This window comes from Panulirus ornatus, chromosome 2, assembly GCF_036320965.1.
Source record: "Panulirus ornatus isolate Po-2019 chromosome 2, ASM3632096v1, whole genome shotgun sequence".
NCBI lineage: Eukaryota > Metazoa > Arthropoda > Malacostraca > Decapoda > Palinuridae > Panulirus > Panulirus ornatus.
Genome location: NC_092225.1, coordinates 96237707 through 96265238, shown reverse-complemented (window position 1 = coordinate 96265238; position 27532 = coordinate 96237707). Strand labels below are relative to the sequence as shown.

Here is a 27532-nt window from a genome sequence, read left to right as displayed (position 1 = left end):
TTATTGGATTATTCTGTCTAATACAGTCATCTGGAAAAGGTGCATTATTTGGGAATAAACGCGGAATTAATATGAGCGTTGTGGATTTTGTTAGTTGAAATTACAGCTTGAACCAGAACTACATTCTTCTGTGTATCGATTAAGCATGTAGGAGTTAGTGGAGTATGTTACGTAATGCTGTAGCAATCCACGGTGCCGAAATTTCTGGAAAAAAACCAGAGGTTGGAAGCTGATTTGATATATTGCCTCTATAAAATCATCCGATTTGAATCTCATGGCTCGAAATTGTAATTTGAGGCCGGGTGAAGTGATGTAAGCAATGACTTTGTGATGAATTGGTTTAGTAGGTGAATTTTATCTTAAAAGGGGGTACGCAATGACTTTGTGATGAATTGGTTTAGGTGAATTTTATCTTAGAGGGGGGTACGCAATGACTTTGTGATGCATTGGTTTAGGAGGCGAATTTTATCTTAGAGGGGGGTACGCAATGACTTTGTGATGAATTGGTTTAGAAGGCGAATTTTATCTTAAAAGGTTGAACGGTGATTTGAATTTCCCGCCAGAGTTACGAAAGAGGCGGGAATCGGCCAGACAAGTTTGTCAACAAAGCGGATGAGAGGCTTAACACGGCAACCCCCCCCCCCCCCCAAGTCAGCCCGATCCTTAGACCTAATTTTTTTTTCTCCCCCACTTACTGTCTCTTCCCTTTATGCTTTAACAGGTAAAATCACGATTATTGCTCTCTTTAGACTGTCAGGGAAAAGTGGTGATTGGAGGGATATGTATGATATATCTATTTTGATAGACTTAAAGCATGAGGCCCTGACCTAAAATCGTCGACGATTGGACAATTTTGACGGTAGGACGACGTACTGTAGTGGGGTTGGTTAGTAGTAGTCGTAGAATAAATGGCCAGGAATGAGTAAATGTCAAGGAAATTTTAGTAGTAAGAAGGTTATCAAGTATGATTGGCGATAGATAAGGTGTGATTGCTTCACGTGTGATGTATGGATCAGCTGGTCCCGCCCGAGGTCCGCATGGCCTGTGTCCAGAGTATTTTCGTGATGGTTTCCATCCCCCACATGGGCGGACCTTAGTGTTTGACTGCACACAGTCGGGCTTTGATGGCCATAAGTTTCGTTCTCTCGGATAGATTGGTTAGACTCTTTGAGAAATTTAGTTTGTGTGTGTGTGTATACGGTGCATAGTGTCACCCTAGGTTTGGGTTTGGTGTAGTGTTATGGGGGGTGATGGAGGGGTTCCACAGTCCTTAACTTTCATTTTAGGTGAGGTAGACGAGTGAAATTTCATTTTAGGGCCGCTACCTTATCAACGTTGTGGGTTTAGAGGAAATGCAGATCATTAGTGGTCTGAAAATGATATAGACCACTGATGCATGATTTGGTGCACATTTTTATCCGGCACTAATAACAAGGTTATGCTGGAGGGCAATAGATGTAATGGGAAATGTAAAGTTAATCAATACATGATTAATTGAACACTTGTAGAAATCAATAGAACCCTTGAAAACCTCGCCCAGCTTTGCTTAATGATCAGGGCTTATTTTAGAAATATTCTAATGTTGTTGTGGTGTGTTTCTGGAGCTTACATGGAATGGATGCCAAACGCTTTGTCCCCTAATTACTGATACTTCGTCCCAGAACATTTCCATCTCCAAACTTAAACTTTTTTCAGACCAAACCAAAGCTACCATAAGGTAAGGGACGAACATTCAGCTGGGGCTAAAATGTCAACTAGCCCATGGATTGGTTGATTTTGGGGGAGGCTGGGACAAAGTACGAGAAGCTACCATACGTATGTTTTTCAGCATTTGGCGTAATGCTGGAATCGTAGATGTGTCTGTGTATAGACTTTTTACAGCCGTAGCAATGAAAATGAATATAAATTGCTGATTATCTAGTATAGGTCTACATAACTATAGTTTTGCGTATTGACTTATTGAGTTTTAAGCAGAAAATTTAATCACTCATGGAGCATTATATTTTATTGAATGATATTAGATAAAGCAGTAAGTGGTATGTATACAAGGAAAATGTACTATTTATTAATGTAAATGTAGGTAATACACTTGTTAGATATCAAAAGAATCGACAACAAATGCCTAGTTGCTAAAATGGTAGTAGAATTAAACAAAGTGTATTTGTCTCCTGCTGGACATGTTAGCTTGCAGTGTCATCTCTTTGCTGGCACCAGGTTGGCCATGAATTTTCGTTTGTGTGACTGGCGTATTACAACTAGAATTTGAAGTTTAATATGAGTTTTGACTGTTGTGGGTGCTAGTTTTCATATGTCATGTTGGTATTTTTACAAGTGTATCACCTATTTTTACATTGATCTGCTCATCAGTTTTCCTGATATACTTGTATTACCTTACTTGATAAGATAGATTAGTCCTCCTTAGGTATATCTGGACTTGCGGTGAACCGTATACGTAAAGCGAAAGCATAAGTAGCCATTTCCTAAAAGTGGTTTCAATGTGTAAGTAAGATAGACTAATATTGATAAATCTTAGCTGTAAGGATTATATGTTTAGTTGATTCTAAGTGTTGTAAGGATTATGTATGCATGTTTTATTGATTCTAAGTGTTGAAAGGATTATGTATTTGTTGATTCTAAGTGTTGTAAGGATTATATCTGTTTTGTTGATTCTAAAAGTGTTTCATGGATATTTATTTTTTATTTATTTATTTATCATACTTTGTCGCTGTCTCCCGCGTTAGCGAGGTAGCGCAAGGAAACAGACGAAAGAATGGCCCAACCCACCCACATACAAATGCATATACACACCTGAACTTTTTGTCTATAAATCAAAAATGTTCAGACTCAAATGAGAATATTTCACAGCAATCAATAATCCAAGTGCACAAATTCATTTCTCAGTGGAGATGATGATAAGTTTAAGTGTGTTGCTTGAAGAGCCTGCAATTCCCTGCAGTATAAATTATTAAAGTGAATTGTTCTTGGAGAGCAGCTGAAGCAGTCTTCATAGCAACAACAAAAAACAAAGCACACTAATGCTTGTTTAAAGTTTCAGTTGTTCTAAACTTAACAACTTGATAAGTAGTTATCCCATCATTTTCTTTTAATTTTGGTAGTCTACAATGACACTTCTGAGCAGCATCTGAAACAGTAAGCATAAAAGATATATCTCGCATCCACACACGCACATATACATACCGATATAATTCAACATATACATATATATACATACACAGACATATGCATATATACATGTACATAATTCATACTTGCTGCCTTTATTCATTCCCGTCGCCACCCTGCCACACATAAAATGACAACCCTCTTCCCCTGCACGTGTGCAAGGTAGCACTAGGAAAATACAACAAAGGCCTCATTCGTTCACACTCAGTCTCTAGCAGTCATGTAGAATGCACCAAAACCACAGCTCCCTTTCCACGTCCAGGCCCCACAAAACTTTCCATGGTTTACCCCAGATGCTTCACATTCCCTGGTTCAATCCATTGACAGCACTTCGACCTCAGTATACCACATCATTCCAATTCACTCTATTCCTTGCACGCCTTTCACCCTCCGGCATGTTCAGGTCCCAATCGCTCAAAATCTTTTTCACTTCATCCTTCTATGGATATACATAGATTAAACCAAAAGGAGTGCTTTGATCCATATCCATGAGCTAACCCTATTGTTGCGCAATTGGTTTTTAAAAAAGCTTCCCCCAGTTTAGAGAAATCAATTTCCTTTTGATTTATGAAAATATGTATGTTATTTTTTCTTATGAAATGAGACAAACATTCCTTGTTTAGGAAATGTGTTTTACCTAGTGGATTGGCCAGTCCTAAGTATGCAAGCTACATCCTCATTAATTTTATAACTTATTTGTATGATTAAGCTCATAAAAAGTATTAAAACAATCTCATAAATTGGGAGGTAAGCAAATGTAGTTATGAGAAAAATAAATTCACTAGATTTGCCATTCTCAAGGAAGTGTGGTGTGGATGTGATGGGAGCACTGTGGCCATTCTTCAGAAGTGTTGTGTGTATGTGATGGAAGCATTGTGGTGAGGCTTTTATATTTCCAAGCTTGTATTGCAACAATTATTAGGGAAATGATAGACTCCTTTGGAGTGAGAACTTCCTCAACATGATTACACTCCAGTGGTACAGCTAATACAACCACACTGAAGGTGACTGCGCATACAGTGTAACCCACCCAGGTGGAGTCGGTAACACCTGTTACAAGTATTATTTGCATATTTGCATGTGATTTACTCTGGGGAACTTGATTTATGTGTATGAATGAACAAATAACCTTATTTTCATAGAAAATATTAACAATAGTAATAAAGAATTTTTTTGTATGCAGAGATTGCTGTAACCATTGATGTGACAACTTGCATCACACAAAGATGTTGTATAATCTGTGGATGACTGAACTATTTGATATTTTATCCAGCTTTGCGTGCTGCTAGTGAAAAGTGGATAAGTAGAGGAAGCAAAATTCGGCTGGGATTATGAATGATTGTTCTGTACATTTGGGAGGAGAGGCATGTGTGGGAGTGAATTCGTTGGATCAGTGTATGTAGAGGAAGATGGGTATGAGCTGTCTGTGGCTAAAGCAGGGCATGTGGAGAAGGCAAGGTAAACAATAGGATAGTCTTTAGGCATTGGCTGTGGATGGTAGGCTTTGGTTTTAGTGATTTTCCACGCGATGGTCAGAGAGATGATGTGTAAGAATTGAGGTCATTCTGTTTGTTCCTGATGATACCTTGCAAGGGTGGAAGAAGCAATTACATATGAAGATATACTGTAACTGCTTATATACCTGACTTCCTTCTCTTGGGCTCCTGCAATACAGGAAACTGGCCATGTTAGTGGCCATGTCTTTACTCCTGCTTATGTGCACACACACACACTAGCCTCTGCCAGGTACTCTTTCTATTGACTAGCCCCTTTGGGAGGATGAACAGCTAGGTGGACTGTGGACCAGCTGTTGCGACAAGAATTCGAACCTATGTGGGTTTGATCCGAGGCACCATGTGCATGCATGATGGTCAGTAATAGTAACTGCTACACCATTGAGGTCTGGTCTTTATGCATTGAGGCCAGTTCAAATGAGAATGAAAAAATTTGTTGAATTATTGTTTGTAATTTTGGAGAGAGAGCTGGACTCCAGATTAGGGACATGAGAGCCCTACTTGTACATTCTGAGGGGTTTCAGTTTCAGATGGGTGAAGGTCGAGTGCAGTGGAGTTTAAGACTAGGTTGGGAGGGGATTTGTTTAGTCCTTTTTTTTTTTTTTTCGCTATGGTGTGAACTGTACATGTTTTGTATGTGTTGTACTTCTAAGGGCAATAAGTCTGTGTGTGAAGCAAAGGTCAACATTTTGTTTTTACTTGGGGCTTGGGAGTGGTCAGGTTGGGATGGGTCTAATGCTTTAAAAAAAGGCAAGCATACTGAGATGTATTGTGTTGGAAGTATTTTTCCCCCACTGTGTAGGTTTTGAGTGTTTGTGGTTGTTACACAGCCAGGGATTGTTCTGATTGCTCTGTTTTATGTGTTTTGCAGCATAGTTATATTTGGTTTTAAGTGGTTGGGCAATCAGGTAGGTTAGGTGTAGTTCAGTTTGGATTGGATAGATTGTTTGTTGTTTTCTAAATCTTGTATCTGTACCTACCCCCAAATTTCAAGTTACCCATCACTGATTATTATAATTGATCCCATTAACCAGGACTGCTGCTACATTCATCTCCTCCCAAAACACTCTTCTCCCATCCTTAGTCCTCATTTCTAAGTGCATAATCTCTAATTATCACCCACCTCTTGTAATTCACTTTCATTTAGTTTTACGTTACTTTTATGTTGATGTTTTTGGTGTAGGGAGTGAATTTCATGTGAGTCAAGTGTGATACCTAGATGGCGTTTGGCTGACATGGAGTGATTGTCGATTCAAGATGAGTGGACAATGGGGGTTGGATACACATTTCTTTGGGGTTAAAAGGGTGGTTTAAGACTTTCTGGAGCGGTAAACATTCTATGCTGGGTGAGCCATTGTTCCAGTTGTGTACCAATGTGCTGCATATGTTTTGTTGTTACTATGGTGTCAGGTTGTTGTAAAGTGATTGTGAGGTCATCTGCATACAAGAGGATCTTTATGCTGTGGTCTGATGAGGGTCATGTAGAAGATTGAAGAAGTTTAGAGAAAGAGCCACTTCATGAAGAACTCAATTTAGAGCTAAGGGTTTCAGAGAGCTCGATGTATGGCTGTCAGATATGCCCTTGAAGTTAACCAGCCTTTTCTTATCATTGTTGTGGAAGATGGTGTCAAGTATCCTGAGTGTGAGGATGTGTTAGGGGACACTGTCAAACATGTTGTTGATGTTTGAAGTTGGCCGAAGCACTCAAGGGTATGTTGTGCAAGTTTTGAGTGTAGTGAGGTAGTGGAAAGGTTGTGTCTGAAGCCATGTTGTGTAGGTGAGAATGGGATGTTTTGCTTGGTTCTATTGTGAATCAGTTTTTAATATACTCTCGCCTTTTGCCATTCTACTTTTAATTTCCTCTGTTTTCTCCTCACGCAAGTCTCTTTTCCAAGTTCAGTTACTTTCACCAGCCTCTTCTAGATCATATCTTTTCCTCTTTTTGTAAAGCTTGTACAGAACTTCACTCTCACCTCCACCAAGTGATGACCAAACATCTCACCAGCTGCCTCTATCAGCATATTCTCATCCAAGAGTCTCCTTTGCACGCCTCTCAGTTAGTATTTTATCGAGTAATGCCTGGTTTTCATCACCTTGTACTCACCCATGTGCACTTATGTATGTCCCTCTTTGTAAACCAGGTATTCTCAGTCTCCAGTCTTTTTTCCAGCACACAGCTGCACAAGCTATTCAGCATTTCTATATACAATACTGTGTACCCCATGGCCCCCCAATTGCACCCTCTGCTGCCACATTACCTACCCCCAAATTTCAAGTTACCCATCACTGATTATTATAATTGATTCCATTAACCAGAACTGCTGCTACACTCACCTCCTCCCAAAACACTCTTCACCCATCCTTAGTTCTCATTTCTAAGTGCATAAGCTCTAATTATCACCCACCCCTTGTAATTCACTTTCACTTTTCATTCTAGGGCCCACTACCTTACATTCTTTCACATATGTTACATTTCCTCAACTCTTCCTTCAGCAACATTGCTACACCATCCTTTTTTATTTCACCCTAACTCCAACCCTAGAGCTTACCTCTAAAACATTTCCCTTTCCCCTTTAGCTTTGTTTCACTTAGGGGTGTGTGTGTGTGTTATTGGATTCTACCTTCATGCTAGATATGGAGACTGTTACCGTGGCCACCCCCTTGAAGGAATTCCAGGAGGGAACAAGCATTAGAGATAGGTAGATAGATAGATATCATTCTTAAGGTTAGACTGTGATTGAAAAGTCACCCTTAACTGAAAAGACATATACATATTGAGAATACAATGTCATCAAAAAATTCTCTCCTGAGTCTTCATTTCCTTGCCAATGGAAGTTGCACATCCTTGGGCTGCAGGAGCCCCTGGAAAAATGTCCTGGATGATACCAGGACTCTCTCTTGGAGAGAGAACTTTGTATAGGTGAATCAAGTCATTGCTTGTGTTCCTAATGGTTCCTTTCTAATGTGGAAAATACATAGAGAACATATTTATGGAGTGAATTGAAATGTGATATACCAGGGTTAACATGCTGTCAAAGGACTGAACTAGGGCATGTGAAACATCTGGGGTAAACCTTGGAAAAGTCTGTGGGGCCTGGATGTGGATAGGGAGCTGTGGTTTTGGTGCACTACACATGAGACCTAGAGACTGAGTGTGAATGAATGTGGCCTTTTTTGTTAGGTTTCCTGGCACTACCCTCAGAAAGAGTGGGGGGAGGGGCAATGATGCTGTGGCTTGTGGGGCAGCGTGGTGCTAGGAATGGATTGAAGGCAAGCAAGTATGAACATGTATTGGTGTACATATGTATATGTCTGTGTATGCACATGTATATGTGTATATATTGATGTATATGTGTATGAGTGTTTATGTATATATGTGAGTGGATGAGTTGTTCATGTTTCCTGGTGCCACCTCACTGATGGGGGAGGCAGCAATTGAATATGATAAAAAAGAATTATTACAGTTTAATCTAGTAAGAAAGGGGATGACAGTGTTGTCGATTGGTTGGTGAGTTTAATCATTGTATGTATGGATCACGGTGAAGTGCCTGAGGATTGGCGGAATGCATGTATAGTGCCATTGTACAAAGACAAAGAGGCATGAGTCTGTTGAGTATTCCTGGGAAATTATGTAGGAGGGTATTAATTGAGAGGGTGAAGGCATGTACAGAGCATCAGAGTGGGGAAGAGCATTGTGGTTTCAGAAGCGGTAGAGGATGTGTGGATCAGATGTTTGCTTTGAAGAATGTATTTGAGAAATACTTTGAAAAACAGATGGATTTATATGCAACATTTATGGATCTGGAGAAGGCATATGATAGAGTTGATAGAGATGCTTTGTGGAAGGTTTCAAGAGTATATGGTGTGGGAGGTAAGTTGCTAGAAGCAGTGAAAAGTTTTTACCAAGGATGTAAGGCATTTGTACAAGTAGGAGAGGAGAGCTATTGGTTCCCAGTGAATGTTGGTTTGCGGCAGGGGCGAGTATGCAGTCTGTTGGAGATGAGAGGGCCTTGGAAGTGAGTCAGTTGTTGTTCGCTGATAATACAGCTCTAGTGGCTGATTCATGTGAGAAACTGCAGAAGCTGGTGACTGAGTTTAGAAAAGTGTGTGAAAGGAGAAAGTTGAATGTAAACGTGAATAAGAACAAGGTTATTAGGTTCAGTAGGGTTGAGGAACAAGTTGTTGGGATGTAAGTCTGAATCGAGAAAAATTGGTAGAAGTGGAGTATTTTAGATATCTGGGAGTGGACTTAGCAGTGGATGGAACCATGGAACCAGAAATGAGTCACAGGGTAGGGAAGGGGTCAAAGGTTCTAGGAGTGATGAAGAATGTGTGGAAGGAGAGAACGTTATCTCGAAGAGCAAAAAATGGATATCTTTGAAGGAATATTAGTTCCAACAATTAGTTCCAACAAAGTTATGTAGTTGCGAGGCATGGGCTATAGATAGGGTTGTACGAAGGAGGGTGGATGTGTTGGAAATGAAATGCTGGTGTGTTGTGGTTTCATCAATTAAGTAATGAAAGGGTAAGAGAGATGTGTGGAAATAAAATGAGTGTGGTTGATAGAGCAGAAGAGGGTGTGTTGAAATGGTTTGAACATATAGAGAGAATGAGTGAGAAAAGATTGACAAAGAGGACATATGTGTCACAGTTGAAGGGAACAAGAAGTGGGAGACCAAATTGGAGGTGGAAGGATGGAGTGAAAAAGATTTTGAGCGATTGGGACCTGAACATACAAGAGGGTGTAAGGCGTGCAAGGAATAGAGTGTAAATGGAACGATGTGGTGTACTGGGATCGAAGTGCTGTCACTGGACTGAACCAGGGCATGTCAAGCGTCTGGGGTAAACTATGGGAAGGTCTGTGGATAGGGAGCTGTGATTTTGGTGCATTACACATGACAGCTAGAGACTGAGTGAACGAATGTGACCTTTTTTTTGTCTGTTTTTTGGTGCTACATTGCTTAAGCGGGGAACCAATTACTCTTCTCTCTTCCTACTTGTACACATGCCTTACATCCTTGATAAAAACTTTTCCTTGCTGATAGCAGCTTTCCTCTTAAGACCTTCCACAAAGCATCTCTATCAACCCTATCATATGCCTTCTCCAGATCCATAAATTGTAGAAGGTCCTAGGTTCAAATCCTGGCTGTTGGAGAGAATTAAGTTTTCTATGAAAGTGTACATTCATATGCACTATATTTGCATTCATATACCTCCACGTTTGTACCGTAAGGCTCTGTAAAATGCTATCTGCTGGTATTGTGTGCTTGATGGGATTCGACCGATGTAGACCCTGTTGCTCATGTATGTGAGATGAAGGGTATTCGTTTACTTGTAATTGAAATTATTTCCCTATTACGGGCAATCGTAGCCTAGCTGTTAGCATTACCAGGTCCGACTACCACACAAAAGATCCTGGTTGTTGGAGGGTATTGTGTGATATATGTATTTTTTTCATACTTATTCGCCATTTCCTGCTTTAGGGAGGTAGCATTAAGAACAGAGGACTGAGCCTTAAAGGGAAAATCCTCACTTGCCCCTTTCTCTGTTCCTTTATTTGGAAAAGTAAGAAAAAAGACAAGGGGAGGATTTCCAGTCACCACTCTCCCTCCCCTTTTAGTTGCCATCTATGACATGCAGGGAATACTTCCTTAACTTCATGCCCGAGGAGCCCCTTCTATCAGATTTTACAAGGCTCCTGCAGCACTCAGTGTTAGCCACATCCACTGATCAGGACCATAGGTCGGAAGGTAGTGTGATGCATGTGTGTCTACATGTAGAGAGGGTAGGGCAGTTAAGTATTAAGTGCTTGGTGTCTTCTTTATGATAGTTTCTTCATGGGCATGAAAGGTCTTGGGATACATTGAAACAGGGTTTATAGTGGTAAATGATGTCCATAGTAAGATAGTGTAACTCATTTTTATCTGGATAGTGTGGTTTCTATTGGGTGTATGTCTGGTGGGTTGAATTTAAGACTGAGTTAGAAGGTTGGTTGTTTAGTGCTTGTTGGGTTGTTTCAGTATGTATATGTTTTGTCATTGTTATGGTTGTTGGGGGTGGTCGTGAGTTGACGTTACTGAAGTGTGAGATAGAGGTAATCCACATTTTGAACAAGAGGTTAATGGTTAGTCTTAGAGTGGTTTAGATGTTTTACTAATCACCTCCTGCAAGGTGTTTATGGTGTGAGTGTGTCATCTTTGGCAGCAGTATACGCAGCAGGGTATGATTTTATGAAGGACATTCTTGCACTAAAGGGGTTTTATCATTTTCCTGCTCCTGCATGGAGCGCAGGCTAAGTGGAGTCCTTGGGTTTGTAAAAATTCAGCAAACCTTTTTTTTTTTATGTTTCCTTAAGGCTTGGTAGGTTTCAACCACTTGATGCATTATTAACTGATTACCATAGTAAGTTCCAAAAGCTACTGAATTTCAACACAGGGACCTCTTGCTATATGCAGTCGTTAATTCCTTGAAAATGATTGCATATATCTATATCAAAGATGCATAAATTGAATGATATAAGCTCTCCCCTACTTACGACCTATGCGACTTATGACCATCCATATGTATAACCAGAAAAAAATATGAATTAAAAGATAACGATTATGAAATGAAAACTAAAGAATCTTAAATAAAAGGTAAAAAAGAAACTAGAGAATCATATTTTAAAGTTGGTTGATAAGAACGAGATAATCATGATAGAAATTGAGTTGGATAAAAGAATGGTGTACAGACATAACAATTCTACATCCCATGCTGACATATGTCTGACTTATGTCCTTTTTGAGATCTAACCAGTCGGTCAGGATAGAACTCAGACATATGTTGGGGAATTGCTGTACAATTAATGGAGATTAGGGAGTTTTGTATTAGTAAGATGTCACTGAATATCACACCAGTGAAAAACAACAGTATACTTGTACCAGTGAATATAAAGTATTGTAATATACATTGGACAATGAATTCTATTTATAAAACATAGAATAACAAACTTTGAATCCTGACAGTTTTATTTTCAAGGGAAATGTGCGTTCTGAAAGGCATTCTCTTTTTAAAATAATCCAGTCGTCCATTTTTAAGAATTTGCATAGGAGAGTAACAGCCTTCCTCGATAATGGCCTTGAGGGTTCCTAGGAAATTTTTGGCAGCAACATCAGCAGAAGCAATTAAAGCATTTCCTAATATTCACAAACCAACCAGGACTTGTTTGAAATTTCTTTGCTCCTTTGCCTGCCTTTGCTTGTATCACAAGCATGCTGACAGGGACAATGAGTTTGGTGTTCAGTCATGTGCTCGAATTAGATTTCCTAAGTTTAAGGGCATGCGTGATATTAGTTTTTCATTCACCTCTTTCATGATATGTGAGCACATCTATCATAATCTCATTGGTGATGGCCTTGTGCTTCTTAGCACGACTGTTACCAGAACTTAAAAGATGCTTTGGTGGCATGATGTAAGAGGCAAAACACATGCAATATACACCATACTACAGCTCAAAATATTGTAGCACTCTGTGACTATAGAATGTATCGATGCCATTATACTCGTACTTCTCACCTGGTGTTGGCAATGCCACATGACTGTGCTGCCACCCCAGTGATGATCGTGATATTCCAGACTTAAGCCCGCTTAGATAACAAGAAGGTATAAATGGACCATGCACGTTATTCTGAAAAATGGTGTAAATGAAATACAGATAAATCAAGATGTGTTTGCACCTGATAGACACTTTTGGGTAGTACTAGGGTTGATTTACACAGCCAACACTTTTCAAACACATGGCCAAACTCTCAGGGTGAACAAAGTTGAAGACTGTCTTACATGTTAGTAGAATAATCTTTGATATGCATGAATATTTTTATAATTTTTACTGAATGATCTCCACAAAAGCAGGCAATATTACTAGTTTTCATCAGTATTTTTAAAGTTATGTGTAGAGCAATGAATCATAGAATATTATAGTTTTAATTATCCAAAATGGTTTTTTTTCAGTCTGGAAGAGATGTGTGCTTATTAGATTTGTAAGATTTAAGTATATTTCTAGACATACAGGGGTAAGAATTTCTTGGTAGCAAATTAAATAAGACATATGATGCTTTTACTGACAGAGAAGTGTTCACCTCCATAGTGTGACATCTGTAGGTTCATCTTAATTTTTTTTTTTCAACAAATGTTTGTATCAATAGAGTTTCTCGGTGTAAAATGCAGACTTTTCCACCCAGTACAGTCATTTTATGTGTTCTTGTTTCCAATGCTCTCTGGATGTAGTACAGTTTAAATGTTAGTGTGATGTTTATTCCTCAACCCAGTGTGCCTTTTTCTTTTTTTGCAGAATAATTTGTGTTAACCATTTTAACTTTATTTTTCTTGCTGGTGTTCAGAGTGCTGTAATAAGTAGTTGGAATGAATGTATGATCTGGGATGGCCTCAGGTATCTACATCTTGAACATTTTTCTGAGGATAGTGATCTTTCTGATTTCTGTTGAGAGTGCAGAAATTTGTAAACAAGTTCTTATTTTTTTTTCGAGTTAGCATTACTGGTACTCACTTATCTCAAGAAATACGGTCTCCATCATCATTTACAGTGTACGTGAGAAAATTATCCAAGGAAGTATTTCCAAGATTGATGATTGTCATCCGGTTAAATTTGTCTTTTGTAAGGTTATGAAAGTTTGTGAGTAGTATAGGGTAAGTTTCAAAGCAAATTGATATCAACAGTTTTACTTTCTGAAGTGGTGTTTCTGCTCAGTAAAAGCTAAGGATAAAGGCACATTAGACTAATCATTATTACTTCAAAACAAAATTTTCACCAGTATTCTACAAATGATGCTGTATTGATTTTACAAAAGGGTACAGTATGCAGATGTTAATTCATTTGATACGATTTATGTTCTCTAAGATATGCATTTATTATTTCCCATATCAGAGCTATAAATCACATATATACCAACAGTCATCATTAACGAGCAGTATGGTAACAAAAAGATTTCTGTCATAGAGTTCAGCTCAGTATATGATCATGTGCACTTTGACTTCCCTAAGACCTTTGTAAGCTTCTTGTCTGTTGTGTAAGTGGGAATCTGTGATTACTGTGAAAGTTTCTCTCAGATGTACAACATCTTGGTGAATGGAAGTATAGATCGCCAGTGTTATGTGTCATCATTGACGTTGCAGCATCTGCCGTTTATTGTTTTTGATATTTTGCATGATGGTTGATTTGTGTAGAAAATGCAAATAAGAATGTATAGATAAACTTAACTTGCAGGATACCCTTACATTTCAAAGAAAGTTAAATTTTTCATCAGAATGTTCAGTAATATTGCAACTCCTTTTCATTGTGATTTGATGTACTGCTTTTCCATAAGGATATGCTGAAAGCATTCCTTTACAACAGTGATTGACTGAACTAGTCAAGGGAATTTCAAAAGGACCCTGGGAGTGACATATGACTCAAAACCTAAGATTTAGTGCATGTTTATTGTATGTTTTCAGCCTGCAAGAAATTAGGAAATATTAATGTGACATTTACCCACACATTCTAAAATTTAATCACAAAATTTTTTAGGTCAATGGTCTGTTTGTTTACTTATATTCTCAAGTGATATCGACATGGCTAGGCTTATATTTATGTTGATAAAGTCCTTAGGACAGCCGTCAAACTTCTTCCTCTTCTCAGTAACTTTTCCTGTCTAGAGCAAACTTCAACACCTAATATTACCAAGATTACTGTCATGTAATCAGATACACTTCAGGTTCACAAGATTTTCCAGGTCAGACAATTTGTCACATAGAAATATACAAATATACTTGATATATGCATTAATGACAGAGCAAAGGTTACGAAAGGATTAAAAGAAAACAAACCAGTATAAAGCTATGAGCTAACTTCTTTTCAGTGAGCCATCAGCATGTGGAATTCCTTACCTCAAGATGTTATCACCAACCCAACGTTAAATCATCCCATCACATATGATCCTGAGACTCTTGAGGACTTTACAGTAAGCACAGCAAATTTAGCCTTTATGAGGGGAACATAAACCTCTGCTTCAATGCTCTAACTTCAGGTAGATTCTCAGCAAAAGGGGGCACTTCATGGAAGTAAAGGGAAGTGTGTTGGGGAAAAAGTCTTAGAATATTAGTGTTTTGTTGCATGAGCCCACATAGGTCAGTGAAACATAAATAGAATAAAAGTGTTTTAGTGTGTAGAGTTCTGAAATTGCCACAAGGAATTGATATTGTTTGTGATCAGAAAGTACATAGTTTGAAGAGAGACTCAGCCAGCTAAATTTTATAGTACTCTGATCTTCATCCAATTCATAGCAAGTTGTTTTATAAACCAAATCATAACTTCAAAGAATTCACTGACATCACTGATTTTTAGCTGTCAATTATTATTGGGACTACTCATATTCCTTATGGTGTATAGTGGCCATACATCAAAAAATTGGATTTCTCTGTGGCTAGACTTTTTATGGAAAGAAATTGAACCAAGATTTTTGGGTGAAATTTGGTGCTGGCTATAAATGTTTTGTAAAAGTCTGGCCTGCCCAGATTTGGTCCTGACTGCCATGTGCTTTATGTATGGATGCTGCTGCTTACCCTCATTAGCTAATGAGATTACAGGAAGTACTCTAGGCCACAGGATTGATGGAATGGAGGATTAAGTTGGCCAGCAGTCAGTTTCTACCTCCCAATTTTATCTCTTGTGTCATAGCATGTGTTTTTGTGATCCTGTAAGGTACATTGCCATTACAGTGTGTTGTATGCTTTAATCTGTTTGTTGTGATAAGTTCAGATAGTTTGTATATTTTTGTATATATGAAAACTGAAAGAGATGCAAGACATTTGTAATTGGCAAAAGCATCCAGTCTCCATCTCACCACACCTATTTCTGCCGTCTTCCTTTTCAATTGACTCTCACTCAAAAGGTCTGTTTCTACTGACAGTGTATTTCAAATGCCTTAACTTTAGTTAACACTTAAACAAACTTAGGCTGATGGGAAGTGACCAAGCTAGGTCATTCTTCATCTTGAAATTTCTGTTTGAATTATCTTTGTATGGGGAAAAGTATGAAAGATATTGCACCATTAAACTATTGTACATCGCTGTAAAACTATTTGTATATGATTTGAGACAACATTGTATGTTTGTGAAATATAGAAAATATGTACTGCAGTGATGTGCAACAGGTTGTCACATGTTTGGTGCCCAGTGTCCCAGACTGAAGCTGGGGACTGATGGACTATTCAACTACTGCCCAAACTTAGTGTGATGGGTCCTTAAAGGGTTCCCAGTGCAGTGTTTATATAAGAATAAAAGGATATTTTAGCTTTATCACTTAAAAGAGTATATCAAAGAAAAGTTTTGAAAAATATCAGGCACACTAACATTATATTGTGCTCTGTAAACATTAAAACTTCTCATGCTTGCTTGGGGTATCCCTTCCAATCTGAATGTGTTACTGCCTTGGGTGCCCATACACCAACATGCTTAGTTACGTAACCCACACATACATATGTTTTCATTTTTAAATTATTTCACGTTACACTTTTGGAGACTTTGTTACATAATATGCAGTGAATAACAGATAAGTATTGCATAAAATGCTTCACTATGCACCAAAGGTTTTTACAGAGACTTACACTTGAACCAGGTTTTTAACGGACTTCAGTATATCAGAATTTTGCTTCTTTATTTGCTTATTTATTTATTTATTTATTTCATACTATTCGCCATCTCCCGCATTAGCGAGGTTGCGTTAAGAACAGAGGACTGGACCTTTGAGGGAATATCCTCACCTGGCCCCCTTCTCTGTCCCTTCTTTTGGAAAATTAAAAAAAAAACGAGAGGGGAGGATTTCCAGCCCCCCGCTCCCTTCCCTTTTAGTCACCTTCTACGACACGCAGGGAATACGTGGGAAGTATTCTTTCTCCCCTATCCCCAGGGATTTATTTATTTTTTTTTTTTTTTTGCCACTGTCTCCCGCGTTTGCGAGGTAGCGCAAGGAAACAGACGAAAGAAATGGCCCAACCCACCCCCATACATGTGTATATACATACGTCCACACACGCAAATATACATACCTACACAGCTTTCCATGGTTTACCCCAGACGCTTCACATGCCTTGATTCAATCCACTGACAGCATGTCAACCCCGGTATACCACATCGCTCCAGTTCACTCTATTCCTTGCCCTCCTTTCACCCTCCTGCATGTTCAGGCCCCGATCACACAAAATCTTTTTCACTCCATCTTTCCACCTCCAATTTGGTCTCCCTCTTCTCCTCGTTCCCTCCACCTCCGACACATATATCCTCTTGGTCAATCTTTCCTCACTCATTCTCTCCATGTGCCCAAACCATTTCAAAACACCCTCTTCTGCTCTCTCAACCACGATCTTTTTATTTCCACACATCTCTCTTACCCTTACGTTACTTACTAGATCAAACCACCTCACACCACACATTGTCCTCAAACATCTCATTTCCAGCACATCCATCCTCCTGCGCACAACTCTATCCATAGCCCATGCCTCGCAACCATACAGTATTGTTGGAACCACTATTCCTTCAAACATACCCATTTTTGCTTTCCGAGATAATGTTCTCGACTTCCACACATTCTTCAAGGCTCCCAGAATTTTTGCCCCCTCCCCCACCCTATGATCCACTTCCGCTTCCATGGTTCCATCCGCTGCCAGATCCACTCCCAGATATCTAAAACACTTCACTTCCTCCAGTTTTTCTCCATTCAAACTCACCTCCCAATTGACTTGACCCTCAACCCTACTGTACCTAATAACCTTGCTCTTATTCACATTTACTCTTAACTTTCTTCTTTCACACACTTTACCAAACTCAGTCACCAGCTTCTGCAGTTTCTCACATGAATCAGCCACCAGCGCTGTATCATCAGCGAACAACAACTGACTCACTTCCCAAGCTCTCTCATCCCCAACAGACTTCATACTTGCCCCTCTTTCCAAGACTCTTGCATTCACCTCCCTAACAACCCCATCCATAAACAAATTAAACAACCATGGAGACATCACACACCCCTGCCGCAAACCTTCATTCACTGAGAACCAATCACTTTCCTCTCTTCCTACACGTACACATGCCTTACATCCTCGATAAAAACTTTTCACTGCTTCTAACAACTTGCCTCCCACACCATATATTCTTAATACCTTCCACAGAGCATCTCTATCAACTCTATCATATGCCTTCTGCAGATCCATAAATGCTACATACAAATCCATTTGCTTTTCTAAGTATTTCTCACATACATTCTTCAAAGCAAACACCTGATCCACACATCCTCTACCACTTCTGAAACCACACTGCTCTTCCCCAATCTGATGCTCTGTACATGCCTTCACCCTCTCAATCAATACCCTCCCATATAATTTACAAGGAATACTCAACAAACTTATACCTCTGTAATTTGAGCACTCACTCTTATCCCCTTTGCCTTTGTACAATGGCACTATGCACGCATTCCGCCAATCCTCAGGCACCTCACCATGAGTCATACATACATTAAATAACCTTACCAACCAGTCAACAATACAGTCACCCCTTTTTTAATAAATTCCACTGCAATACCATCCAAACCTGCTGCCTTGCCGGCTTTCATTTTCCGCAAAGCTTTTACTACCTCTTCTCTGTTTACCAAATCATTTTCCCTAACCCTCTCACTTTGCACACCACCTCGACCAAAACGCCCTATATCTGCCACTCTATCATCAAACACATTCAACAAACCTTCAAAATACTCACTCCATCTCCTTCTCACATCACCACTACTTGTTATCACCTCCCCATTTGCACCCTTCACTGAAGTTCCCATTTGCTCCCTTGTCTTACGCACTTTATTTACCTCCTTCCAGAACATCTTTTTATTCTCCCTAAAATTTAATGATACTCTCTCACCCCAACTCTCATTTGCCCTTTTTTTCACCTCTTGCACCTTTCTCTTGACCTCCTGTCTCTTTCTTTTATACGTCTCCCACTCAATTGCATTTTTTCCCTGCAAAAATCATCCAAATGCCTCTCTCTTCTCTTTCACTAATACTCGTACTTCTTCATCCCACCACTCACTACCCTTTCTAATCAACCCACCTCCCACTCTTCTCATGCCACAAGCATCTTTTGCGCAATCCATCACTGATTCCCTAAATACATCCCATTCCTCCCCCACTCCCCTTACTTCCATTGTTCTCACCTTTTTCCATTCTGTACTCAGTCTCTCCTGGTACTTCCTCACACAAGTCTCCTTCCCAAGCTCACTTACTCTCACCACCCTCTTCACCCCAACATTCACTCTTCTTTTCTGAAAACCCATACAAATCTTCACCTTAGCCTCCACAAGATAATGATCAGACATCCCTCCAGTTTATTTATTTATTTATTTATTTTTTGACCCAGTCATACTAAGCTAGTGATCTGACAGAAATTTTTTTAGGCTTCATTGCTTAAAGGTTAAAGAAGATGGTAGATCATGTGAGAGCCCACCATTTTAAACATGAGGAAAAGGATATGTGTCTCTTTCATGAACTGACCATTATGGGACCTCAGATTCAGAACTAACATGGTGCTTTTGTTGAGAATGCTTTGGATCTCCCCACATCTTGCTAATGACTTGGGAGCCTTATCCTTCCCAGACTATGTACAGGCTGACCCAGCCCTATCATAGGCTTCTGATGGTGCCGCTGTGTTTAAAGGAAAAGAAGGTCATTTCTAATCATCCGTCAAATTTAGACACTCACTGTTGAACCCAGTACAGCTTAAGAATTGGTTAAATTAGGCCAAGATCCTGCTGCACACCTTCATATGTTGCTCACAAGAGTGAGTAAAGCGTTGGGAATGGAAACATAAAGAAATGTTACAAAGACTTGAAAATATTTGATAAAGAAAAAGACTTGAAAGTGATTAAATAAAGGGACAAGTAAATCTAATGGAATTTAATGAGGAGAGATTTGAACTAATGAGTCATGGAATCATTGCCAATTTATCAGTATCTCCATTCATAGGCCCAGCAAGAAGAGACGTATACTGTGGAGAGACGATTAAGGACTTGGAAAAGATTATGAATAAGAATTTAGAATTCAAAGAACACATTGATTATACATTATGGCACTGTTAAACCAGATAATGAGAGGTATAACAGGGAAAGCTTTCACAATGAAAAGTAGAAAGCTAATGATGAAAATGTTCAATATTTGTAGAACAAGCAAAGTGAATGCTGCTGTTGTCAAAAGACTACAAATAAACAACCTTGAGAGAATTGATAAACATTTCACAAAGAAAATTGATGGAATGTATGAAATGTCATGAAAGGTTGAGAGAACTTTACTGCATTGCCTGGAAAGAAGATGGAAAAATTACAAGTTTATGAATGGCTGTAGATTGGTGTCATCAGGAAGAATGTTACGAATATAAAAGCACATCAGAAAGGGAGATATGAAATCATTAAGTAAAAAGTCATACATGTGGACATTTCAAAAATAAATCAGGCAAGGATATAGAAGAGTCTGGCAAAGAACTTAGAAAGAGTATTCATCTTAATACTTGGAGAAACAAGAAACGTATGAAGGACATTTACTGAAACATTAAGAAAAGACTTGATAAATGGGTGATGTTATTCAACAAGCAAGACATGCCATGAGTGCTACTCTAGCCGTCTTGGAAATACTTTTGTAGGTAGGTACAAGTACTCAGTCTTCCTCCTTTCCTTTGATTAATGGAAATTTTGGAGGTCCCTTCTGTGGTTCAAGAGTCCCTACCATGTCCAGTAACCAGTAAACCTATGCTTTTCTTTATCTTTGATTGGAGAGTTCTGTAGTAGTTGGCACTAGCTGCTGCTATTTTATAGTAATAGTAGTAGGTGGCTGGCAGTCTCCAACCAGGGAGTTACTACCCCCTAAGATTCAGGGGGATAGTGGTGGCAAAGCAGTGGAGTAGCACTGTGATGTTTGTTACCTACCCTATTTCAGGCCCTGATCTGTCTTTTTCCCCTTGCCTCTGCCATACTATGGTTGTGGGTATTTAACCACAATCACAGTCCCTCTTTCTCATCCACAGCACATGAATTAATCTATATTTGTTTTCTTTGCCTTTTTTCTTACCTTAAAATTTTTCAAAATGTCTGGCAGCACAACCAAGTAATAATTCTTCGGTGCTGATTCAGAGTGGTGCCACCAGTTAAGAGGGAGTGGATGGATCTCAGGGCCCACGTGATAGCTACTATACAGCTGGGATTCACCCCTCTTCCATAGCTACAGCTTGTGGACCTGGCACCTTTTCTATCGATTTCTGGAGCATTGTCAGTCTTCATTCGCACTTTCCCTTTGTTCAATACCACCTGTTTACCTCTTCCCTGGATCTTTTTCTTCTCGCTGAAACCCATCTGTCCAAGGCTTCGCCTTAGCACTTGAAGATGTATAACTATAATCTCTATCTATATTTCTGCTCTAAGGGAGGAGATTGCACCAACTGTAGTACAAAACATTTATTGCTGTCTTCATGTATCTTGAGACATAACTCTACTGCCATCTGGCTCAAAATCTCTATCCTTTATTATCTTGCTTTTGTGTTTCATTTATACCCCCCCCCAGTCCCTCCAACTGTGTACAACTTCCACTAATTGACTCCTTGCCACAAAGCTGTGCTCTTTTCTCATCAATGCAGTTAGAGCTTCTATGAAGGGGATTTCACTGTACAGTAAAATGATTGCTTAAGCTTTAACTGGGGTTATTGAGGAGCTGAGGCTTTTTTTCCCTACATGAAAATCTGGAATAATTAACTAAACATGGTACCACGAGTTTCCAGCCCTCATGACCTCTCTTGCAACATGACTTCTTTACCTTTAAACCCTTCCAGTATTCATACATCATTTTTCTCCCTTAAAGGTCCTACAATAACACACTTATTTCTGTTAACTCTAATTTGGCATGCTCAGCCTATATCCCCCCATTCGTAATGCCTACTTTGGGAGACTTCAAAGGTCATACTTTTGCAGCTTCTATATTGACTTTTGTGGGATTGGTACTGCTTCTCTGTTTGGGTAGTCTTGTGTTACACTGATTGCACAGCAGAGATTATCTGGGCTGAGATGAAATTTTACATTCCATCGAAAGCTTTTTCCCAATTGTGGCTTGATGGCTTCTGCTTTGATGCCTGTGGCATCAGGGATGGTGCATATTGAACAGTTAAACTCTACTTGAGACCCACCCTGTTTTCATTTTTGTTCGGAGTTACTGCAAGGCTGTTCTTTGCAAAATCAAGCATACCTTCTTAAAAAGAGTGTAATGACTTTCTCTTCTGACAAAACTTTTTTAGTCCTTAACTAAGAACATCTCCAGCAACTTTTGTAATTCAGCTTTTCCTCTTCTCTTTCGACATCAGTAGTCTATTGCTACCTTTCCCATTGATAAAGCTGCCCTTTTTGGTACTATATTTTTCTCTAACTCACCTTTGAAGAATTCCGATTCCATTCCTCTGCCTCATACTCTCACTGAATCTACGTCATCTATATTCCAAGTACTCTTCTAGCTCAAAGTGGACAGTGTGTATGGCTCAGATGATATACCTCCATGAGTTCTAGGGAGTGAGGGAGTGTGTCTGAGCCAACAATTGTTGCTTGCCTATTTTGCCTTATGCATATAAACCTAGACATATCCTGAATGTTTCCTCATCACTATACTTGAGTACTATACTAGTAGTTGTGATCAGGCAGTTCTTCACCTTTACTATTCTCCTATTGTGGGACTCTGGTGATAGGTTGTGCATGATGTCTACTCCCAAGTCTCTCTCATAAACAGATTCCTTGAGTTTATTTCCTACTAGAGAATATTCATATCAAGGGTATTTGCTCATGTTTGTAGGCAGACCACTGAGGAGAGGCATGGGTTGTAAAATTTTGAAAATTTTTCTTTTTAGAACTTTTCCCCCTACTTTATCTTTCTTTCTCTTTCTTTGAAAAAACTTTCCCTGTACCAAATATGACTACTTTTGGGTTGTCACAGGCAGTCTGTGAATTTTGAACTACCAGGTGGGTATGAATGATTAAATTGTGTTAATCTTTGGTTGAAAGTGGGCTCATAATAAGTGAGCAACTGCAACTTAGTTGGGTTGTTGGGAGGATAGTGATGGATATGGAAGCCAGTGTTTCCCAAGCAAAAGACAAAGGTTTAGATCGTACTCCTGATTTCCTCAAGAGATTATCCTAGAGAACCTCTCATACTTGCGTCACATCCTCGGAGAGAAAATGTTTTTCACTGATGATGAAATTATTGGTGTTTTGTATGGATTTATTCACATGTTGGTTGAAGTTGTATGATATGTTTTGAGAGAAAAAAAAAATTGTGTTTATCACAAGAATGTTTCATGTACAGTAGTACTCTTTCTCAGAAATATGTAATGCTTAGGGGGGAACCCTAATAGATATTTACACAGCTTTGCATGTATTGATTAACACTGGGGATTAGTTTCAATTCACTTAGCTAGAGGGGACACTTATGAATACAATTTTTATCAACAGAGTAAGTTATCATCTGTCACCATGACTGAAAAATCAAAGAGCAAAGGTGGTGGCCCGGCTGCAAAGAGAATGAAGGCTGGTGGAAGAGTAAGTAAGGAAATTTTTGTAAGGTTTTCTACTCATGAACATTTTCACAAATTTGGGAGTACATATTGATTTAGGAATCTGAATAAGACTTATAGAATGATTTTGATATGTTGCATGTACAAATTGGTATTTTATAGCTATGGATTTAAGTTATATTTCACAGTGAGGAGGAAGATGATGTATTGCAAATTTACTCATAACTTGTGGCCAAGGGGTTAAGTATTTATGGGCATGCAACTTTCTTGTAATATGGTATGTTTTAGAATTTAAATAACCCACTTTAAGTGTTCAGCTGTTAATTACAGTATTGTACTCTACATCAATCACTTTGGATTAAGGAGCTATTTTTTAACTTGATGCAAGCTAAAAATTTTTATATCATCATGAATACTTTGACTGACTATTTCACAGGGTGTGCCTCTGCGGAAAATTGACTACAAGTTTGATCCCAATTATCGGTTTAGTGAGGCCCCAGTTGAGAAGGTTGATGACCCAACAGATTTCCACCCTTTGTACTTTTTGCGGACACACTCTAAAAACAATGACCCTGCTGATGTGCAAACACAGGTATGAATATCCACTAAAATTGTTTTATGAACTCTTTCCTTTGACACAATATGCCTCTTTGCTTATATTTCAGAACAAAGAGTACGAGAGTTGAAGAGAAAGCATGTAAAGGGAAGGTTGAAATGCTTATATATTTATGAACAATTTTAGAATTCAAAATGTATTAGGTATGTGGTGAATTAATGTTTATATAACAGAATGTCAACCCCGGTATACCACGGTGAATTGGAATAATGTGGTGTACTGGGGTCGATGTCCTGTCAGTAAACTGGACGAGGGCATGTGAAGTGTCTGGGGTAAACCATGAAAAGGTCTGTGGGGCCTGGATGTGAATAGGAGGCTGTGGTTTTGGTGCATTACACATGGCAGCTAGAGACTGAGTGTGAATGAATGTGACCTTTTTTGTCTGTTTTCCTGATGCTGCTTTGCTGAAGCAGAGGATAGCGATGCTGTTTTCCTATGTGGTGGAGTAGCGACAAAAGTGCATGAAGGCAAGCAAATATGAATTTGTACATGTGTATGTACGTAATGTCTGGGTACGTGGGTGTATATGTATGTGTGTGGACATTTATGTAAAAGTATAATGAATATGAATAAGTATATGTGTATATGAGTGGATGGGCCATTCTTCATCTGTTTCCTGACACTACCTCGCTGATCTGGGAAACAGCAATTATGTATAATGAATATTTATTTTTTTTATTTATTATATTTTGTCGCTGTCTCCTGCGTCAGCAAGGTGGCGCAAGGAAACAGACGAAAGAATGGCCCAACCCACCAACAATACACATGTATATACATACATTCGTTCACACAGTCTCTAGCTGTCATGTATATACATACATGTCCCCACATGCACCTATACATACCTATACATTTCAATGTATACATACATAGACATATACATATATACACATGTACATAATTCATATATACACATGTACATAATTCATGCGTTACCTCGCAAACACAGGAGACAGCGACAAAGCACATGAAATGACAACCCCCTCCCCTCCGCATACGTGCAAGATTGCGCTAGGAAAAATCAACAAAGGCCACATTTGTTCACACACAGTCTCTAGCTGTCATGTATAATGGACCGAAACCACAGCTCCCTTTTACATCCAGGCCCTACAAAGCTTTCCATAGTTTACCCCAGATGCTGCACATGCCCTGGTTCAATCCATTGACAGCACGTCGACCCCAGTATAGATGATTTATGTATGTTTGTTGGGTATTCCTGGCAAATTGTTTGGGAGGGTATTGATTGAAAGGGTGAAGGCATGTACAGAGCATCAGTTTGGAGAGGAGCCATGTGGTTTCAGAAGTGGTAGAGGATGTGTGGATCAGGTGTTTGCTTTGAAGAATGTGTGTGAGAAATATTTAGAAAAGCTGATGGATTTGTATGTGGCATTTATGGATCTAGAGAAGACAAATGATAGGGTTGATAGAGACACTTTGTGGAAGGGCTTAAGAGTATATGGTGTGGGAGGTAAGCTGCTCGAACCAATGAAAAGTTTTTATCAAGGATATAAGGCATGTGTACGAGTAGGAAGAGATGACAGTGACTGGTTACTAGTGAAGGTCGGTCTGCGACAGGGATGTGTGATATCTCCATGGTTTTTATATTTGTTTATGTATGAGGTGGTTAGGGAGGTAAATGCAAGTGTTTTGGAGAGAGGGGCGAGTATGCTGTCTGTTTGGGATGAGAGGGCTTGGGAAGTGAGTCAGTTGTTGTTCGCTGATGTTACAGCACTGGTGGCTGATTCGGGTGAGAAACTGTAGAAGTTGGTGAGTGAGTTTGGTAAAGTGTGTGAAAGAAGAAAGCTGAGAGTAAATGTGAATAAGAGTAAGGTTATTAGGTACAGTAGGGTTGAAGGACAAGTCCATTGGGAGGTAAGTTTGAATGGGGAAAAAAGTGGAGGAAGTGAAGTGTTTTAGATATCTGGGAGTAGATTTGACAGCTGATGCAACCATGGAAGCGGAAATGAGTCGCAGGGTAGGGGAGGGGGCGAAAGTTATGGGACCGTTGAAAAATGTGTGGAAGGCGAGAACATTATCTCAGAAAGCAGTTTAAGGGTTAATATTTGCTGTATTCTATTTTGTGTACTTATTACAGTGTTTTGCTTTTCATCCAAGATGACCATGAATAGGTTGTGCTTTTGTTTTTGTCATGCTTTCTTCTTTAAAAAAAAATTGGTTGTAACTAGGCATACTATTTTAATCTTTATGATTCCTTTTTCCATTTCTTAGATATGGCAGTGTTCATTTGAACCCTGCCCTGAGAAGCCACACTCAAAGACAAATGTAGTAGCAACATGTGGTGGGTCATCTGTTTGTTTCATCAATGTAGAGGATGGTGAGGTGGTCCTCAAGTACAATCGTAGCACTAAGACGTAAGTATCAAGAATGAAAATTTTTGATTGTGTTCTACATGTTATTGAACTTAGTAGGCAGTAGGCATCTAATAGGGGGTTTGTCACAGAAATGCAATTAATATGTCAGCCTTACAAATGCAGTAAAAAATAAGTCATTAATGGCCATACAGAGACTTGCTGTCTGTATGATAACTGCAGTATTGCTTCTGTAATTTCACACACTCCTCCATGGTAACATCACTCTAACGTATACTGTTTTGCTCCCTCTTTTCACGTCATCCTTAATCTGCACACATGTCATCTTCACATATGCACATGTCCACTAATTAGCCAAGGGATTGAATATTGTGATCATGGTTTGAAATCCACAAGGCACATGATTGGTGACTTAGTGATGGCTAGTTTTTGTGGAGGAGGTGGAAATGCATGTCTTCAGTGCATGTTTCTCTTATACAGAATGAAATTTCTCTTGCCCAGAAGCTCAGTATCTTTAGTTTTAACCTATAGTCTTCAGATATAGGCATGTGCATTTGTCAGGGGATGATTATTTACTGTTTTGTTTACCTATCCAAAGCATTGTTTGTCTGATGCTGACTTAGTTGTGGCTGCCCATTCAAGGTTTTGACTATTTAAGGATCATGCTACCTCTTAGTGAAAATTTGAGATTCATTTGCCATATTGATATGCTTCATAGTTTAATGTATGTGTTTAGGTCAAATGGGCATAGTTGGCTTTACATAAGATTGGTATGATGACAAGTAGGTCTTATGCTTTTAAGATGTGTTTATTCTCAAATTGTATACATGGTTTAAAATGAAATTATGGCTAGAAGCTCAATTCAAGGTTATAAAGTTTAAGAATTATAAGTTAAAAACTATGAAATATCACATAAAAGTACCATATAGAATATCACATAAAGAATCATCTATTGCTTTCAGAAGCTATATCACAGAGGGCTTACAACATTGCTAGATGGTTAAACTGTAGAATGCTTTTTGGTAGAAATGATTTGTTCTTTTGGTATAATATCTGAAATCTTCCATATATTTAAAACTTTTAATGGCTTACCAAATTTTGAAGAAAAGCTGTAAAGTATTTTACATTTAGTTCTTTCTGGGATACACTATTTGAATTTTTGGAGTTTTGCCATACTCAAAAGAGTTGAATAAGATTCTGCATTTGAACTATATAAAGTTGGGAAGTAGCATTATCATTTGGGATATCTGAGTGCTATGACCAGACTTAAGAAGAAGGAAGGCTAT

At 38.9% G+C, this 27532-nt stretch overlaps 1 protein-coding gene across 8 annotated transcripts in view; it reads left to right on the top strand.

Moving 5' to 3' along the window:
• LOC139758637 (leucine-rich repeat and WD repeat-containing protein 1-like) overlaps positions 1-27532 on the top strand; it is a 112305-nt gene that overhangs the window by 40481 nt on the left and 44292 nt on the right. The window contains exons 1-5 of one of the 8 annotated variants that reach the window (XM_071680189.1): positions 571-721; positions 14591-14692; positions 23239-23325; positions 23737-23892; positions 26146-26288. In XM_071680189.1, the coding sequence (XP_071536290.1) occupies positions 14603-14692; positions 23239-23325; positions 23737-23892; positions 26146-26288 (476 nt within the window). In that variant the 5' untranslated portion in view covers positions 571-721; positions 14591-14602. Of the gene's footprint in view, positions 1-570; positions 722-837; positions 860-989; positions 1158-14590; positions 14693-23238; positions 23326-23736; positions 23893-26145; positions 26289-27532 lie in introns of those variants that run through there. The other 7 variants (XM_071680200.1, XM_071680179.1, XM_071680197.1 and 4 more) reach the window with 7 other exon arrangements.